The 17,801-nt window shown below is 38.4% G+C and overlaps 1 protein-coding gene and 1 long non-coding RNA gene across 2 annotated transcripts; both read left to right on the top strand.

The window, feature by feature from the left end:
* Positions 1-8,046: 8,046 nt before the first annotated feature.
* LOC135222287 (uncharacterized) lies at positions 8,047-9,148 on the top strand. The gene is made up of 3 exons (XR_010316262.1): positions 8,047-8,172; positions 8,348-8,469; positions 8,826-9,148. It is a non-coding gene; the product is annotated as an uncharacterized LOC135222287 (long non-coding RNA).
* A 5,325-nt stretch (positions 9,149-14,473) lies between these two features.
* LOC135222286 (uncharacterized) lies at positions 14,474-17,795 on the top strand. Its single transcript, XM_064260391.1, has 4 exons — positions 14,474-14,560; positions 15,951-16,117; positions 17,353-17,488; positions 17,612-17,795. The coding sequence occupies exons 1-4, from the start codon at positions 14,510-14,512 to the stop codon at positions 17,717-17,719; spliced, it is 462 nt and encodes a 153-aa protein (XP_064116461.1). The 5' UTR covers positions 14,474-14,509; the 3' UTR covers positions 17,720-17,795.
* Positions 17,796-17,801: the final 6 nt, after the last annotated feature.

Below are 17,801 nucleotides of genomic sequence, written 5' to 3'. Positions count from 1 at the left end.
GACAATTTTTTGTAAACATACCTGGCCACATAGAAGAGATCGCAGACGTGAAAACGGCCTGAATAAGTGGAATGTACAAGTGCCTGTTCAAGGGTCAAGGAGTTCGTGTGCAATGGAAATGCACGTACACTGCAGGAGACATGCATGCGTATCTTTGTGTGTCTATTTGCATGTTTGCATTCTTACGTCTGTTAGAAGTCAAGGAGTGAGAAAAAATCTCTGGTATGGTAATTAATGGGGGAATTATATGACAGACGTTGAGTGTGAAACTGCCATAGGAGGTGATTGGAGATTCATGGAGATAAGGTATAGTGAAAGAAGGACTTTGAAAACTGTATGCATCGACATTGATTTTAGATGCTGTGAATGGGGAAGCGTAAGATGCGCTAAGAAAAGATTTATAGGACATTCATCCATTACACTTGTTGATGCATTTCATTGTTTGATAACTGTGGTTTCTTTATTTCAAGATGGATTCGATTGTTGCTACCTATAATGAATTCTCTGGACTTTTATCTAACGTTTACTGATAAAGAATAATAGAGTTGGTTTGACAGTGGGGATAGTCCTGTCCAATATGGTTATGCTAGGCAGTAATAGTGCTTTGATAATTTTTGGGATTCTTTAATTCATTTTATCCAATATGATTACGTAGAAGAGTAATGGTGCTTTAATTATCTCTTTGGGATTTACTTTAATTCACTTTATTTCATTTTTCATGTTAGTTATTTTGGGAAATAAAGATTATATTTTCGTATAGCGAGTCTGAATTCGCCTAAGATTCATGATTGACTTTCAACTAGCTACAGGGAAGGCAGGTGATGGGAATCAACAAAGGTAGGTCACGCTATCAGTTAGGAGCTCTCTCCTTTTAGTTAAATGGGATCATTTTGACCACAAACAGTGGTGGCAGCGGTAAAGGGCAACTATGCCTATGGATTACGTTTCTGGAGAGACTGGGAATTATATAGGAGTTAGGGGATGAGGTAGATGTTAGAAAATAGGGATTATAGTTATGTATTTTTGGCAACTGTCCCTCTACTGCTGACAAAGGCGTTGAAGTCAGCGAAATTCGAGTAGTCGAAGAGTCAGCCAGCCTTCTAAGGCAGTGGCAATGTTTACTGTGTGTAGATATGACGAGTGTTGAAAATACAGTGGAGATTATGGTATAATAATTACGATGGGGCTGTATTACGGGGATTACCAGTGTAATAATTACGTGCGATCACAAGTGTAATCATATATATACATGCTAATGGGAGAGCAACCGACTCCAACGTGTTTAAGGTGCCGTTCCTTAATGAGGATGTGTTAAATATTTCCTTTCATTATTACTTTTTTTATGTCAACAATTTGCTCACAAGTGTATTTCTTTTTTTGTGGTTTGCTGTTAAGTGCAATGCACAGGCACGATGTGTATGTGAGTGTGTGTGAGAGAGTGCTGCCCAAGTGATTAAACAAGATTCAGCAAATACCCAGAAGGGAAGGTTCGTGTCACATTTTCTTTCTCTCTCACCTCTTCCCGTTTTCTGTTGAGCGAAATGACAGATTTGATCAGCTGCTGACCTTAGCCGAGAAATAACTGTGGGGATCTCCTCCCATAGAGTTGAGAGATATTTTCATACGAATAGCAGTTTATTGGGAATGGGTGCATGAAATTTTTTTTATTGGTGAATGATACATTATTACTTTGGTGTTGGTGGTTTATGTGGGGATTAAGAGATCGATGTTATTGAGGTCGGGACGAATCCTGAATTATAAGAATCTCTCTAAAGAAGGCAAAAGGCCGAAGCAAGTAACAGTCAAACCTTGGTGCATAAGATAACTAAATAAGTGCGGGAGTTAACCCTTTTCGGGGCATTGTTGATGACGTTCTGTCCCAGCCGGTGCAAATTTTTATTGAGGGAGTGAATAACTACTTAAACGCCAAGGGAATTAAAAATGATGCAGAGGCGTTCACAGAGGCAAATGCCTTGTTAGATTTCAATAAAGGGGATTTGTCATTTAGATGCCATTAGTTTCCAATACACAAAATGTCGGTTATGGACAGAATTACAAGCATTTCTGAGGGCAGCCTATGGAACACGGAGATATAGTGAGAGAACTAAGAGGTTTTTACAAGATTAGGAAAGGTAGTAAAAATCTTGTAGAATACAGTTCTCAACTTTTTGACTCAGTGGGGGAATGGATACAGAAATTAAAAAATTCCACATAGGTAAATGGGAATAATATCTCACTTGTTAACTTACAGAAACTTGTTCACTTCTCGCAGCTTCTACATGACGTCCCGGACACCATTGTAGATAGCTTGATGAAAAGATTGAACCCACATCAGATGAGGAACTGATTTATTCCCAAATTCAGAAACACATGTCCAAATGTCCCACAGTGGATAATACATTTTTTAATGGGACCAGTCCAAGAAATACAACACAAAGAAACTCAGATCTCCCACCCCCCCCCCCCCCCCCCCCCCCCCCCCCCGTTTGTGTGCAAAAGTGGAATATAAGAGGATATCGGTCCATATGGTTGGGATACCGGGTGTTTCTATTCCATATGCGGATTTAAGTGGAACTGAGGATACAGGGGTTGGTATGAGGAATACCAGCTGTGATATTGGTAATAATATGGGCGAAAATGGTGGCCACATCAGTGATACTAGTAGGAATACCAGCGGTGGTATTGGTGAGCATATGAATGATATGGGGGATAATGGCGGTGATGTTGGTGTTAATGGGGATTTTGATGATCACAGTGGTGTTAACGGGGATATTTGAGATAATGACAGTGATAATGGCAGTGACAATGGCAGTTATGATGGGGATATCAGTGGTAATGGTGACTATAGTAGGGGTACTGGTGACAATTTTGGCGGCATTAACAGTGATAATATGAGAAATAACAATGGTGATACTGATACTAACATTGGGGTTATGGTGGATGGAATAAGGGACACTGGTATAAATAAGAGTGATATTTATAGGGATGTGGAACAAGAGGATACTAGGTATAATGACCCAAAATATAAAGGTGTTTTATCAGAGGATGTTATTTTAAATCCAGGTACAAGGACTGTGGTCAAAGTCAAGCTGAGGGAAGTGAAAAAGCACAAAGAGGTGTGCATAATTGAGGGTAGCCAGAAACTAAGAGGGGTTTTTAGCACCATATCGGTGAACAGAGTATCAAATACTGGTGTTACATGGGTGGAATTATTGAACTGTAATGATACAGTTAGGAAGTATCAGAAGAACACTTGTGTGGTAATCTCCAAGATTATAATAATGTTAGTGGTTCAGTGGCTATTGTAGAGGGGAAAACTGAGTTTTCAGAGGCAGAAATGCAAACAAGGAAGAAAATCTTTAGGGAACATTTAGCTAATGCAGACTACAAAGAGCATATAGAGATACTGTAGCTTTAAAAGGGGATAAGTTAGGACTGACTAATGTGTTAGAACATAAAGGTGAACCTATTTTTACCGAGGGACAAAACCCATTTTTATTCCTGCGTACCACATACCTTTCAAAATCAGAGAACCGGTAGAGAAAGAGGTCAGTAAATGGGAAGAGGAAGGAATTATTAGACCTAGTGCGTCCCCATACAACTTTCCTCTGTTGGCAGTGCCTAAGAAGGACGGGTCTGTCCGGGTATGCATCGATTTTAGACTCTTGAAAGAGAAAACAATCCCTGACTGTTATCCAGGCACGTGCTACCATACCTTTCTGTAGAAATTGGGGGACGTAGAATATATACGTCACTGGACCTAGCACAGGGTTTTTTGCAGGTTCCTCTTAGTGAAAACAGTAAGGAATATACGCTTTCTCGGTGCCCAAAGGACACTTTGAATTTACATGGATGCCTTTTGGTTTGTCAGGTAGTCCTATGACTTTTAAGAGGTTAGCAAATTACATATTTAGGTCATGTCATATCTAAGGAAGGGGTAAGAGTAAATAAAGATAAAGTCAAAGCAATTGCAGATTTTCCTGTTCCTAAGACAAAGAAGCAAATTAGTCATTCCTGGGAATGGCGGGATACTTCCATAGGTTTGTGAAAGGGTTTTCTAACATAACAGCTCCTTTAACAGACGTGTTGTAAGAAGATATTCAATTCTATTGGGGAGAACCGCAACAAGTAGCCTTTCAGAAAGTTAAGGTCACACTAGTGAATCCCCCAGTTCTGAAATTTCAAGTCAGGAGGGTATAGGTGCTTGCCTTATGCAAAAAATTTGAAGGGAAATTCCATCCAATATGTTATTATAGCAGGAAATTTAGGACAAAGGGCAGCAATGAAAGACTAATGGCTAGTGTAGACAAAGAAGCCTTTGCAATAGTATCAAGTTGGTTCACTTTAAAATGTTGCTAATGGGGAATAAAGTGGAAGTTCTTACAGACAACAAGCCATTATTGGGTCTTTTTAATAAGCCCGATCTGTCGCCCAAAAGAGCTTGATTGTTCCTGACCATCAGAGATTTTGATGCAAAGTTCAAATATATAGAGGGCAAGTTAAATGTAGTCACAGATGCCCTTAGTAGAAGTTTTTGTGATACGGAAGGATTTCAAGTTGGGGTGGTTACTAGTGATTCTATACAATGGGATATCAGTCTCAAGAACATAGGTAAGATGAGGATGAAATTTTGGCAGCCGCAAAAGCATTCCTCAGAGGGGAATCAGTTAGGAAAGGTTATAAGTTACCTTTTTCAGGTTTAGAATTAGAAGGTAAACTGTTGGTCAGGAAAATTAAATAAATTAAGGCCAAATGAAAGTAAGTTTGGTAGTTCACATTTGGGGGTAGAAAAGACATATAATGAGATGCGTAACAAGTATATTTGGAAAAATATGTGGACAATGTGGAAAATTTTGCGAAAAAGTGTACAGTGTGCAATGCTTGCAAACCCACACCACAAGGGTAACTTTTTTCAAATTAGGGTCATATCCGATACCAAGTAGGCCTTTTCAGAGAATACATATGGATATCTTAGGAAATTTTTGTGAATCGTGGCATCAGTGGAGATTTACTGAGGAATCCCCAGTGAGGATTAATGAAGGTTTAGGGCTAATTTGAGGTTAATGGTGACTTCAGGATTTACGAAGCTAACTGGACAGGGCAATGTTGCTGATTGGGGATGTGTTGAATAAAGAGGTTGTCTGGTGCTGACAATGTTGTGGTCTCGGATGAGACCAGTTGTTGATATTTTCTTTTGGAGTTGGATACTCAGAGGTTAATACTGCTTTCAGGAATTCTAGATGAGGACATTCCATGGTAGGGAATTTTATGGGGTCATTCGGGAAATGATACTCATTTGTTGTGGCGGTAATTTATGTGGGTGATACAAACTACATTTTTATAAGGGGAATCCTGTAATCGATATTAAGTGGTTTTAATGGTATCTTTACATAGGGTTTCTGTTGTAGAGAGGGGGTGGAATTTATCTTGAGATACGTAGGATAGAAATAAGTCAACATTATATTTGATGGAGGTTATAGTCCGGCAGCCAAATGGCATTTTGGGGCCGAACCCGGTTTTGTGGTATGGAGGTTTTTTTGTTGATTCTGGTGCTCTGACATGTCCTCAACAGGAATCAGCCGGGTGCCACTCTTGCACCCTTGGGGAAAAAAAATTACGGGCCAAAAATAAAATGGCCGCAATGCGTCATGTCACCAACACTAAATGTCACATCTTTTTCAGTAGTGATGACAGAAAGGTGACCTTTGGGTCAAGGAAGTCATTGCTGCTCACTAATTAAAAGTATCTACATCAGAAATGGCTTATATTCGTCGAAAGGGTGATAGTTTGGGGAAATAAACAGTGACTTTATTGTAGTAAGTACACGTTATTAACACTAAGTGCAATCCAGATTACATACTGCTTAGCAATCACTAGTTTGATATCAAATTCATAATTGATAATACTAACATAGCATTGGATTATGGTACATAAGAATGAAGCAATACAATTATGGCTATTAATCAAATAAGGTGATAACTCCTTTTTAAGTATCACTAATGACCATGACCTAAATAGTTTGTGCAATAGTGCCTTGGAGTCATAAACATTAATCTCTCTTCCATTATCACATATTTCTTTCTAGCACTTTTGTCCCTGCATTATATTTTATACAAGTCATATCATATTAACTATTGCTTAATAGTAACATAAACCCAGAACAGTGTATGGTTAGAGTCCTTCAAATGTTACGTTAATCACCGTCAGTCATAAGTTCATCTTCTTCCTGTGATAATATGCTCCGATGTTTAACATTATTACAATATGCTCCAGCTTGACAACCACAGAACATTGAGCATGACATTTGAACACCCACACAACTACATCTACTGGTAGAACATGCATGCTTGGAGGAACAAGCATACTTGATCATTTGGAGAATTTCAATTGGAACAGGTGATATATCCCTGGTAACATGACTGGGAAGAGCTTATCATTTCTCTTGACCCATCCATACTTCGCTGGATCAGCAGCCTTAGGAGGTTCACTGATGAGTGACGACTTCCACAGTGTCTGATAAACATGTTCCATGAAAACTTTCGAGGTTGGTGGCAGAGACTTCAGTTTTGGAGCAATTGACAGCTTCTGGTTTGCCATTTTTGTCATTCATACATCATGGCGTGTCTCTGACATGTTTTAGCAACAATTGGAACCATAACATGCTGCCATGAAGAGTTTCCAGCCCTGTGATTGGCTTATCAACAGCCAATCAGGAGCGTCGTAAGGGACGGGCCTAGACATCAAATGCACAGGTGATGTGAATCTACTACAGCCTATCACCTAGCTTAGGTTATTGTCTAATCAATCTAGATGATTTAATTCCCTTTTAAGGGTATGCACATGGTTGCCTAGAGTACAAAGACCAAGCTCAAGTATACAGGCTAAACAATTAGGAAAAATGTCTGTAGCCTTTTATCTAATCCTAAGGTCTTTGGTGTAAACTTAGATTACTGCCTAGGTCCTTAGCCTAACAAAATATGTCTTTAAAACTTACCTTAATTCAGGTTACTACCTAATCCAGCTTATTTTTGTTCACCCTTAATGATATACAGTACGTATAATTCTAGGTTATAGTCTACTGATAATATATACTACAGTCTAGCTAACTTATTCTCACTGAATAGATGTTGATTGTAGGCTACTGCCTAGTAAACTATTGCTGACATCGTTATCTGAAAGGATTATCTATATAGTCATATAATAATAATAAGTGATACAACTTCTAAATAGAATGATACATTCAAAACAATTTGCACTTCTACAAATAATGATCATAAATCCCGGAAAGTGCCTACGTGAGCTGGCTAAAAAAAAAAAAAAAAAAAAAAAAAAAATTGGTTTACGGTTTTTCACACACAATTAAATCATCGTTCCACTGTCTAAGGTAAAAGATTTTTAAACTGGAACTTGAAATCAAGCACTTAGCTTTCACTTAGATGCTTCCATGATCCTCTGTAATGAAATCGAAGAGTGAAATCTTCGGAGCTCTGGTTTCTTTACTGACCAGAAAAATAGAATGGTGTCTTGGTTGGATTTTGGTCATAAGTAAACAATATGATGGTGCATATGTGCATAACCCCTTCTTCTTCTTGCGGATTTTGACGTAGATAAACTAGGTTTTAGCGTTCGTAGCGGGAAAAGAAAGTGCCCTCTTATCTTGAGTTCATTTATACGCTATCACGTGTTATAATGTTTATCATTATGACACAATGCATATACACAAGACCTCTGGATAGAACATGGAAAGGGTAATCCTTTAGGACGAGACAGCAACTACACTATCAAAAATAATAATTAGAACTTGTAAAAAAGAAAGAAAACATGTGGCCCATAGTCCTCAGAGAATGAAACGGAAAAATCATTTATACTTTTAAACTAATTTCTGCTTTCGTCCAAACTTGAATGTATAAAAAAGATAGGCAGGTCAAGTGAAATCTGCTTACAGATATGTCCTATTATACTGAGCATCTCAAAAATGAAAATCTATGAAAATAAAATGCAATTTGGAAAATTTATGAAAATAAAGTGGAATATTCTTTTTCAGCTTCAGAGTTCTTCGCCCTAAGGATGGACGTTGGGGAGGACCAGAGTCCGACGGGAGTGTCAGTGGCATGATAGGGATGGTAGCTCGTTACGAGGTGCATTTGGCCATAGATGAAATCACAGTCACTGGTAGGCAACAGGAAATCTCGCGATGACTCTTGTTCTTTTGTGGAGCACAGGAAGGCAAATAGTGCACTGAACTTCTCTCCTTAATTATGACTAACCTCCTTTCCTTTAGCGAAAGAAACAGTTTGAAGGTCTTAGTTTCGAATAGGGAATTTATTTACTCATCCACATTTTCCAGCCTTGCGAGAGACGGTCGTTGACTTCAGCTATCCCTACTTCTTGGAAGGCACCGTGCTCGTTTCCAGGGCTCCTACCAAAAAGGATCCTACTTTGGCCGTCATTCGACCTTTCACTCCTTTGGTGAGATGAAATCGAGAAAAGATGCGCACTTGAGGAATAGATCATCTCATGCAGATGAGAAACTGCAAGATGCACACGAGTAACTTATAGTCCTTGACTGAAGTACTGATTAAAATGCTTTTCCACAAGGATGTGAAATTTAGCATCTTGAATGTGGATTTACTTTATGTATCTGTAAATTAGGTTGAAACGGAAACTTGCAAAGCAATGATATTGATTTTGCACATTGATGTCATTGTTAAAAATGAGATGCCAACGATTAAAATGTTGCTTAGATATTTTCAAGTTATTGACTTTGTAAACACATTTGTTTTTTCGTCTTGTTCTCGACATTCCTCTTTTACTTCTCTGTGCAGGTCTGGTTACTTCTGGTCATCACAACATCATTCCTGGGACCCATTGTCTACGTCATCACAGAACTCCATCGTCTCATCAGTCCCACAAACGACCCTCTCTCCCGGGTCACTTGGCCTCCTGGAAAAGCAAGGTCTTCAGACAATGACAGAAGGGACCTTCCAGCACAAAATGGAAGACATTCCAGCCTCTCTAATTACAGCTTCAACATGTTTCGAAGTCTTGTTGCCCAGGGTGATCAGACAGAGTCTGATCGAACGCCCATAAGAATAGTTTTGGTGTTCTGGTACATCTTTTGCCTTGTCATTTATTGTAAGTTTTTCTATCGCCACCTAATGTTGATCCTATATTTTGTATCATAGATTTGTTGGTCGTAAAGTTATCGTTTCCTTTATTGTATTTCACTTTTCCGCAATATTTATTGCATTATTTTTTATTTATTGTAAACTTCTCTCCATTTGTTTGTTTGTTAGGTTACTTGATTCGTCGGTTAATGAGTTTTCTAGCAATTTCCTGTTTTCTTTAGTTACGTATTATTATTCACCAGAAGTTTTCTATTTAGTTCGTTTCGCGGCTCTTTTTATGTGTCGCTGGTAGTAAGTCTCAGTATTTTGCATCCTCATTTGTTTTCAATTTCCCTTGTAAGACTAATTCTTGGTAAATCTCCCCCTTTTTTTTACCAACTGGTTTGTTTCCTTAATTTTGTTATGCTGTTTGATGTCGTTTTCCTCTTATTCAGTAACCCCAAATCGAGGAACTTGCATAATAGTCTGTTGCATATGACCATTAAGGTCTGCTGACATAACGCAATGAAATAAGTCAAAATTTGAGTACTACATGATTCGTAGTGGCAAAGTGGTCCACTGGAACTCACAATCTGTCATCATGGGGCTATTGTATTTCTAAATGTTGAAGTTCGCATTTCGAATCTGTTCTGCTAATCACTGAAGGCTAACATGTGGGTGAGATTGTGAATAATCGATGATGAAGCACCCTTGATAAAGCTCTGCCATATCTTCACAGCACTATATGCTGGAACTCTCACAGCCTTCATGACGATCCCAGCCTTTGAGAAGCCAATAGATTCACCGGAGGACCTCATCAAAGCCTACAAGGATGGGTTCGTCCCTGCTGTGCAGCCAGGAACGAGCAACGAGTATTTCCTCAAGGTAAAGGAAGGTGCGTGTGGATGGAGGCATTGTTAGGAAACTGAAAGAAATTTGGGGTTTCATTTCTTATTATTATTGTTCATGGTATACTTATGATTCTGTACTTAAGGCAATACTTGTCATACTAGTAGCTACTTATTGTTGTCATTATTGTTTTTGTGTTGGTGGTCTTTCCCAATGCTATTGCTCATCCATATCTAAGAGATCAGTTTATTTTGAACCTGTACCTAAAAACTCATTCATTCTGAATGCATGGTATGACTTCGGAAAAGAAATGTTCTCATGTTTCTTAACAACAACAACACTGATTCTAACCAGTTCTACTACATAGGCATACTTAAATATGAGATAGTGATAAGATTTTTCCCGTCAAACTATATAGATAGATATATATATTATATAATATAGATATGCTATATATAGATATAGATAGAGAGATAGATAGATCTATATATATGTTATATATATATATATATATGATATATATAGATATATTAGAATGTATATATATATAGATATATATATGTGTATATATATATATATATATATATATATATATATCATATATATATATATCATATATAATATATATATATATATATATATATATATATATATACATACATTATATATATATATATATATATATATATATATGTATATATATATATATATATATATATATATATATATATATATATATATATATATATATATATATATATATATATCATACATATATATATATATATATATATATATATATGTATATATATACATATACTATATATATATATATATATATATATACATATATATATATATATATATATATATATATATATATATATATATATATAAAACCATAAGGTGCATTTTCCCCTTTTTACTATTTTGATTATCCAACAAATCATTTCCTCAACCTCCTATAATGTTTCATCTTTCTGCAATTCCGTTCTTATTTAACCTTTTCCCTACATGAATACAAATCTCCATTCTTTATGTAGAGATATGGCTTGCAAACGCAAACTGGAATGGACATTTAACTTCCAGACAAGGTCGTTAACTATTGACAGGTTGGGAGAAGCCCAGTCCACCTGTTAGTCGGCACTCAACAATGTCCCTGGCTGCAGTTGCGTGGAGGTGCTTCAGCGACTCTGCCCGACTTCTTCTTGTTTGCTTTCCTTCTTAAGCTTTTTTGCCTTTGTTGGCATATATTGTTGAATTTGAGTTGTTCATTTCAATTATGCAAACCCCTCAGTCACTTAAGCCATCTACTAAGGAGAGGAAACCTTAGGAAGTAGAGCCACTCTATGTGCCTCTTGCAGGAAGCATAAGTGAAAACAAAATAGCCCATGTTCAGAGTGCTGTTTCTGGTTGGTGACGTTTGCCAGGAGGAGGAAGTGAGAGAAGAAGGTCTCCCCAGTGTCATCGAAGTACAACACTCTGCCACAGACACCTTAGGCTTCACTACCTTCCCCCCACCTGCCAAACTTCCTTCAGTTGTTGCTACTCGCAGGGTAATAGTTTCCTCTTTGCTGACTCCTACTTTTGGTTCAGTAGGGGGGAGCTCCTGAAGGAGGAAAGATGACCAGCCAGGTTCCTCTCCAGGAACCTCTCTTCACTTGGAGGAGTTTTCCTCTTTCTCAGGGTGTAATGAAGAACTCTCTCCTAACCTGACTTTGTTGTCAATTCCTGTGGAGGTTGAGGGGCTTAGGGAGCTGTTGCCCTTCCTGATCAGCTTTACCCTTGGGGAGATGGTGTCCCAGATCCATGCATTTTGTTTAGGGCTCTCGACTGCCCCTCAAGAACTCAATTGCATTCATACTGATTTCAGTTTGGGCCCATTTGCGTGGGATACATCTTGTAAGGTACCTGGCTGGTCCCGGCAAGCTTGTTGTCCCAGTTGCATCGGGACAGAGATCACCTTCTCGAGTTTTGTCATGACCTAGGTGTAGTGATCAACTTTGAGAAGTCAGATCTCACCCCCGAGCAGAGAGTCAAGTATTTGGGCATGCTAATAAATATGACAGCAGTGAAAATCTTCCCTTGAATTCTCGCATCAGCAAGTTCACTGAGGTAGCGCAGAAGTTCTTGTCACATAAGGAACAACCTGCTCAGAAGTGCAGGTTGTTCTGGGTCACTTGGCACCTTTTGAGAAGCTTGTCCCTCATGAAGGTTAAAGGAGTTTTGGTCCCTGGTGAGGGACCCTCCTTTCTCTCCTGTTCCTTTGTCAGAGGAAGTATAAAGACATCTGAATTGGTGGTTAGACAACAGGAACCTCTTATTAGGATTGCCTCTTGGCACTTCCCCTCTTGAGATGCTTCTGTTCTTGGACTTGTGGACCGAGGGATGGGGTGAACACCTGGAAGAGTTGTTGGTTGCAAGTGGGACAAGAACGACAGACATCTCCACATCAATGTCCTGGAACTGAAAGCAGCAAGAACGACATACACCTCCACATCAATGTCCTGGAACTGAAAGCAGCATCTCTGTTACTGCAGGAGTTTCAGGATAGGTGACAACACTACAGTGGTGGCATACGTCAACAAGCAAGAGTGACTAGTGCCCTTCCAGCTTCACAGGTTGGCAGTGCAGGTGCACAAATACCACACTAAGTAGAGCAGTTAGCCAGGTATATTCTGGGTTCCTGGAATGTGGTGGCAGACAAGCTCAGCCAACAGGGTCAGGTGATAGGAACAGAATGCTCTCTGCATCAAGACACTGCAGAGAGATTATTTAAGCTGTGGGGAGTTCCAGGCATAGATTGTTCCACTACCTGGTACAATCAGTACGTACTGGACCCATGGGCTGCATTGTAGGACACCATCCAGCACCTATGGGACAACCTAGTATCTTACAGTTTTCAACCATTTTGTCTTATTTGTCAGGTTCACCCTGAATCTAAGGTTGACTCTGGTGGCCCCCAAGAGGACACACACTGATTGGTATCTGGACCTGCTGTCTCTGTTATCCGAAGCCCTGAGAGAAATTCCCCCTTAGAGCAACCTTCTGTGCCAGCCGCAAGTTGAGAGGTGTCACCAGGCAGTGGGACTTCTTGTACACATTGTCTGGCAAGGAAGACATGCATGTAGTCCAGGTGAGAGGCCATAAGGTTGGGGGTATCGCCCTGTCCCTGGCATTCTGGAAGTACCTGTATATTCAACAGGCATTACGGGCAGGAGTGTGGTCACACCAGATCACATTCATCTTGTACTGCCTTCAGGAGATTACCCACAAGTGTAGCTCACTCAGGATAAATGCCATCTTTTCTAAGGCATTCGGTAAGCAAGAGAGTGTGTGGTGTGTGTGAGATACTGGTCTCCTCCTCCTTCTCTTTTACCACTTCTCTCTCTTGTCAGCTGTTACATGCTGAACAGATGAGGATTGCTGGTGAGCTGCATGACAGGGGTATCCTGTAATGCATCTTTGTTTCATAGATTGACTCTATGCATGTCCCCATCTCCCTAGAAAAGGGGAGAGAGGGATAGATAATGAAACAAACTCATTGGTTTTAATAGCAAGTTTTATTTTGTTTGATGTATATTGGCTTTGCAGCCTTCAATAAGGTAATGAAAGCAAAGTTATTACTTTGTGCCTTGAAGCCTAGCAATTGAACATCCCATACGTTCAACTTGCTAGAGGTGCAGGATTCCTTCATCACTCGTTCAGGCTGAGAAGGTACTCCCAGGTGGGTAGAACCGCAATCAATTGGTTTAGAGAAGTGCCAAGACTCTTTCACCGACAGGTATGTCTCCTATATATTAAGATTGAAGGTTTGTATTTTGTGTAGGAACAAATAGAAAATCTTTAAGCAATTTGATTTTTTCCTAACATACAAACCTGTAGTTCTCTACATTGACAGCCTACCTCAGCCACACCTCACTCTGGTATACCTGGGCTGGAACGAAAAGTGGAGTGCAGACTGTTGGCAGTTAACGACTTTGTCTGAAAGTCGAAAGGCCGTTCGCAAGCTAAATCCTATGTAAAGAACTTGAGCTTTGGATGTTAGGAAAAAAAAAACAGTTACTTTAAAAATCTGCCATTTTGTCTAAACAACCTAATTCTTTCATTTACCATTAAGCATTTTATGTTTGTAGTAAATGAATTCTTTTATTTATTTAATGGACAAATGAAAGACATTTAATGTTTTATGTATATATTAACATCTCGTTGTCAACGCATAATTTCATATTTAGTGTGTTTTAGTTTACAGAATATTAACTCTCTGGTTAGTTCAAAGGGGGAGTTCTTTACACTAATAGCCATTTTACCATAAGCAGACCAGCCTTTTAGTCCCACAGATTTTTCATGATCGAAGCATAACTTCACATTTAGACATTTACTTTTAATTACTGGTAGTAGGTACATCATCATTTCTCACGGAAGAGCACTTGAGCTTTTCCATCCGTCAGCACTCTCTTCTTTTAGCCAATAATCCTTGTTTCCTTTCCAAAAAACCAAACAAAAACAAAAAGTCAGCAAAATCTGGAATCTTCTACGAGCTCTGGAAACTCATGGATCCTTCCAGGAGTTTCCCTAAAAGCGGTGCCGTCGCTATGGAAAAGGTAAGTTTTCTTCAAATCCTTATTTTGTGATATTATTTCTTGTTTTTATTACCATTATTATTAAAATTCAGTTTCCAAACATTCCCATGGAATACTAACTGTAAAAGGTTATTTTACACAAAATAGAAGGCCTGGGTATATAACGTGGTATAACTTAGAGAGAGAGAGAGAGAGAGAGAGAGAGAGAGAGAGAGAGAGACGAGAGAGAGAGAGAGAGAGAGAGAGAGAGAGGAGAGAAAATAAATTGCATTTATTTAGTCAACTATAAAAAACAACACAGTGAACCCCCCAAACCCACAGATTCACATATTCGCGGATTTCTCTCTGGAACACATACCTCCATTATTTGTGGAAAAATCCACAAATCCTGGTTTTTATTTCTTTTATCAATTTCATTATAAAATGCACTTTTTGTAATAAAACGATTAAAAAAAACCAGGTATAAACATTTTTAGTTGTTTTCTCTTGAGTTTTAACTAACAAAGTAGGCAGTTTTACGCAATTTTATAGGGGGTTTCAACTATTCATGAGGGTCTGGTACCCGTAGCCCCTGCGAATATGGGGGAACACTGTATATTCATACAAACCACAAAATCTCAAGCAAAGATGAATGGTGCTCTATATAGCATTAGTTTCATGGCCTTGCTGAAAAGTATCAGCACTGGCAACAGTGACACTTTAGCCACGTTTAACAAGTAGGTTGCAGACTCTTTGGTCACACCTTTAACAGCAAAGGGAGCGAAAGAGTTCTGGTAATGAGAAGTGGGACAACATGGCACCTTTAGATCGTGGGTAGGATGGGAAGAACAACCAAACTGCCTATCTTTAGCTGAACTTTAAAGGAAAAAGAATTTGACATAAAATATGGGGAGTCCCCCTTATTTAGAAGCAGTAAATCATTCATAAAAGAAGAGAGCTTATATGGGTCATTAATTCTGCTAATACATTCCTTTAACATACATTTTCACATTCATATATGCTTTTCTTTTTCTTGAAGGAGTAGACTGTTTATTCAAGCATTTCATATTTCCTTAGTCCATTCACTCTCAGGCAATTAACAGTCAGGTAAAAAATGAAAATCGATTTCATTCCAAAAGTGGTTTTGCATAAAACATTGTTTTCATAACACCTTACCAGAACATTTCCTTTAGTGAAGACAAATTAAATGGTTCAGAAGACAAGAAGAAAATCCAAGGGATTCCAGATTCTGTAATGCTTCCTATATTCCTCTTATGAATAGTTTTCCACTTACATTCTTATCTCTGTAGATTTTGAACTAAACTGTTCTATATTCCAAACGTTGCAAATGATATGGAAAATGTGATGAGGCTCAAATTCTGTAATGACCCCTATTGCCTCTCATGAATCATCATCATCATCATCTCTGCAGGTGTTGACAGATGACATTGTGTACATGACAGCAAACCTCAACTCCAAAATCAGGACAAGTCAGAGAGGAAGGCGGCGATTCCATCTTAGCAAGGAGAAGTTTGTCCTTCAAGGATTAGGAGTTGCCTGCAGAACGGGCGCTCCTTTTATTCAGAAATTTAATGAGGTGTAAGTCTCTTACTCTTTTTTCATGCACAGATGCTCATAGCTGAGGAGTTATTATACTGATGGGAAATAAATACTTAGGAAAATTTTAGTGAGCAAATGGGTGTTACAATCACTGTTGAAAATGGAGTGTCTGAATAGAATGGAGTATGTACTTTGGCACTTGAGTCACAACTTGAAAGAGTTTGTAAAATGTGACCAATAAGGAAATGTATTTTCGATGATAGAAGAGTGGAGTGGTTACTGTGAATTTCAGAATGATTCTGGAAGTTACTGTGGAGGATCTAAAAAATGAAGTCACCAGGACTTGTTGGATTAGTACAAGCAAAATGATGTGGTGCTGTGGTGGAAGTGCGATTACAAGACTGAGCAGGATGAGTAGGGTATGCCTGAGTGAGTTGGATATTCCAGAGGATTAGGTGAATGCAATAATTCACCTGCATATGAAAGTAAACATAATATACCTAGGTAATTATAAAGATTTCAGAGGAATCATGTTATAAAGTATAATTGGAAACTTGTGGTAGGATATCAATAAAAAATGTAAAACATATGACAGAAATACATATTTGTAAGAAAGAACGTTGGGTTAGAGAAGTAAATGGATATACAGGCAATACCCAGCTTACATCAGGTTCAGCTTAAGACATTCCTAGGTTACAACGCTTTTCAATTATATTCATTGGAAATCATTTCCAGGTTTACGACGCATGTTCCAGGGTTACGCTGCCAATCTGACAGAAGAAATATTCCAAAAATGCAAAATAATCAATATTTGAAGTTTTTATGAAAAATTAAATAAAAATGCAGTTTACATAGTAATTAATACACCCAAATCATTAAAAGTAAGGGTTTCTTGGGATTTTTGACGATTTTCCGGCATAAGACGCGTCTAAAGAACGGAATCCCAGTCGTAAGCTGAGGACTGCCTTTATATTGATCAAGTTTTTAGCTTAAATATTATGAGAAGTTGTGTATTGTAAAAGGACAGTTTTATGATGACTGTGACTGGTTTGAAACCTGAGAATTGGTTTATTTTTTCGAGATCAGGCATGCGAGTGGTGTATACAGTATCCATCTGTGTTTCATTTGTAATTTGTTGATGTAGCCTACTCAGCTTCATTATATGTACCTAAATTACATCTGTGATTAAATTTTTTGGGGTTATTTTTTCATTTAAAATTGCCTTTCTTCCCAGATACTTTTTCTTTTCTTTACCCCTTTTTCTATCATTCCAGACTCCTGAAGATAAACCAAGGCGGCTTGGTTGACAAGTGGATCAATGATGCCCTGAGGAAGCTGTCAGGGGCATCGGGGTCTGAGGGAAACACAGGGGTGAGAGAAAGTCTGGCACTCACTCTAAATCACTTGCAGGTGAGAATATTAATAAAGTAGTTTTCCTTTTGGGAAAGGAAGCAAGGTTGACTGCACTTGGGACTTACATGTAAATTCATTCCTTACGATGAGACGTTTCACTCGCTTGTCTCTTCTTCACAGGCCGCATTTTTTATTCTGTTTGGTGGCAGTATACTGGCAGGTGTTACCCTCATCTTGGAGATCTTGGCGTCCACTTCATGTACCAAGAGCAGTGAAAAAGGGATTTAATTCTTTGCTGTTACGCCATGAAGTATACTAAATTTTCCACTCGGACTTCGCTGTTGCTTTATTTTCTCATCTTGTGATTTAA

Source organism: Macrobrachium nipponense, chromosome 3 (assembly GCF_015104395.2).
Source record: "Macrobrachium nipponense isolate FS-2020 chromosome 3, ASM1510439v2, whole genome shotgun sequence".
NCBI lineage: Eukaryota > Metazoa > Arthropoda > Malacostraca > Decapoda > Palaemonidae > Macrobrachium > Macrobrachium nipponense.
Note: the sequence above shows the minus strand (reverse complement) of the source record. Positions and strands in the feature narration are given on the sequence as shown.

Coding starts and splice junctions, on each gene's coding strand:
- LOC135222286 (XM_064260391.1), top strand. CDS start 14,510: ATGGATCCTTCCAGGAGTTTCCCTAAAAGCGGTGCCGTCGCTATGGAA. Junction 14,561..15,950: donor GTGCCGTCGCTATGGAAAAG/GTAAGTTTTCTT, acceptor TCATCTCTGCAG/GTGTTGACAGATGACATTGT. Junction 17,489..17,611: donor TCACTCTAAATCACTTGCAG/GTGAGAATATTA, acceptor TCTTCTTCACAG/GCCGCATTTTTTATTCTGTT.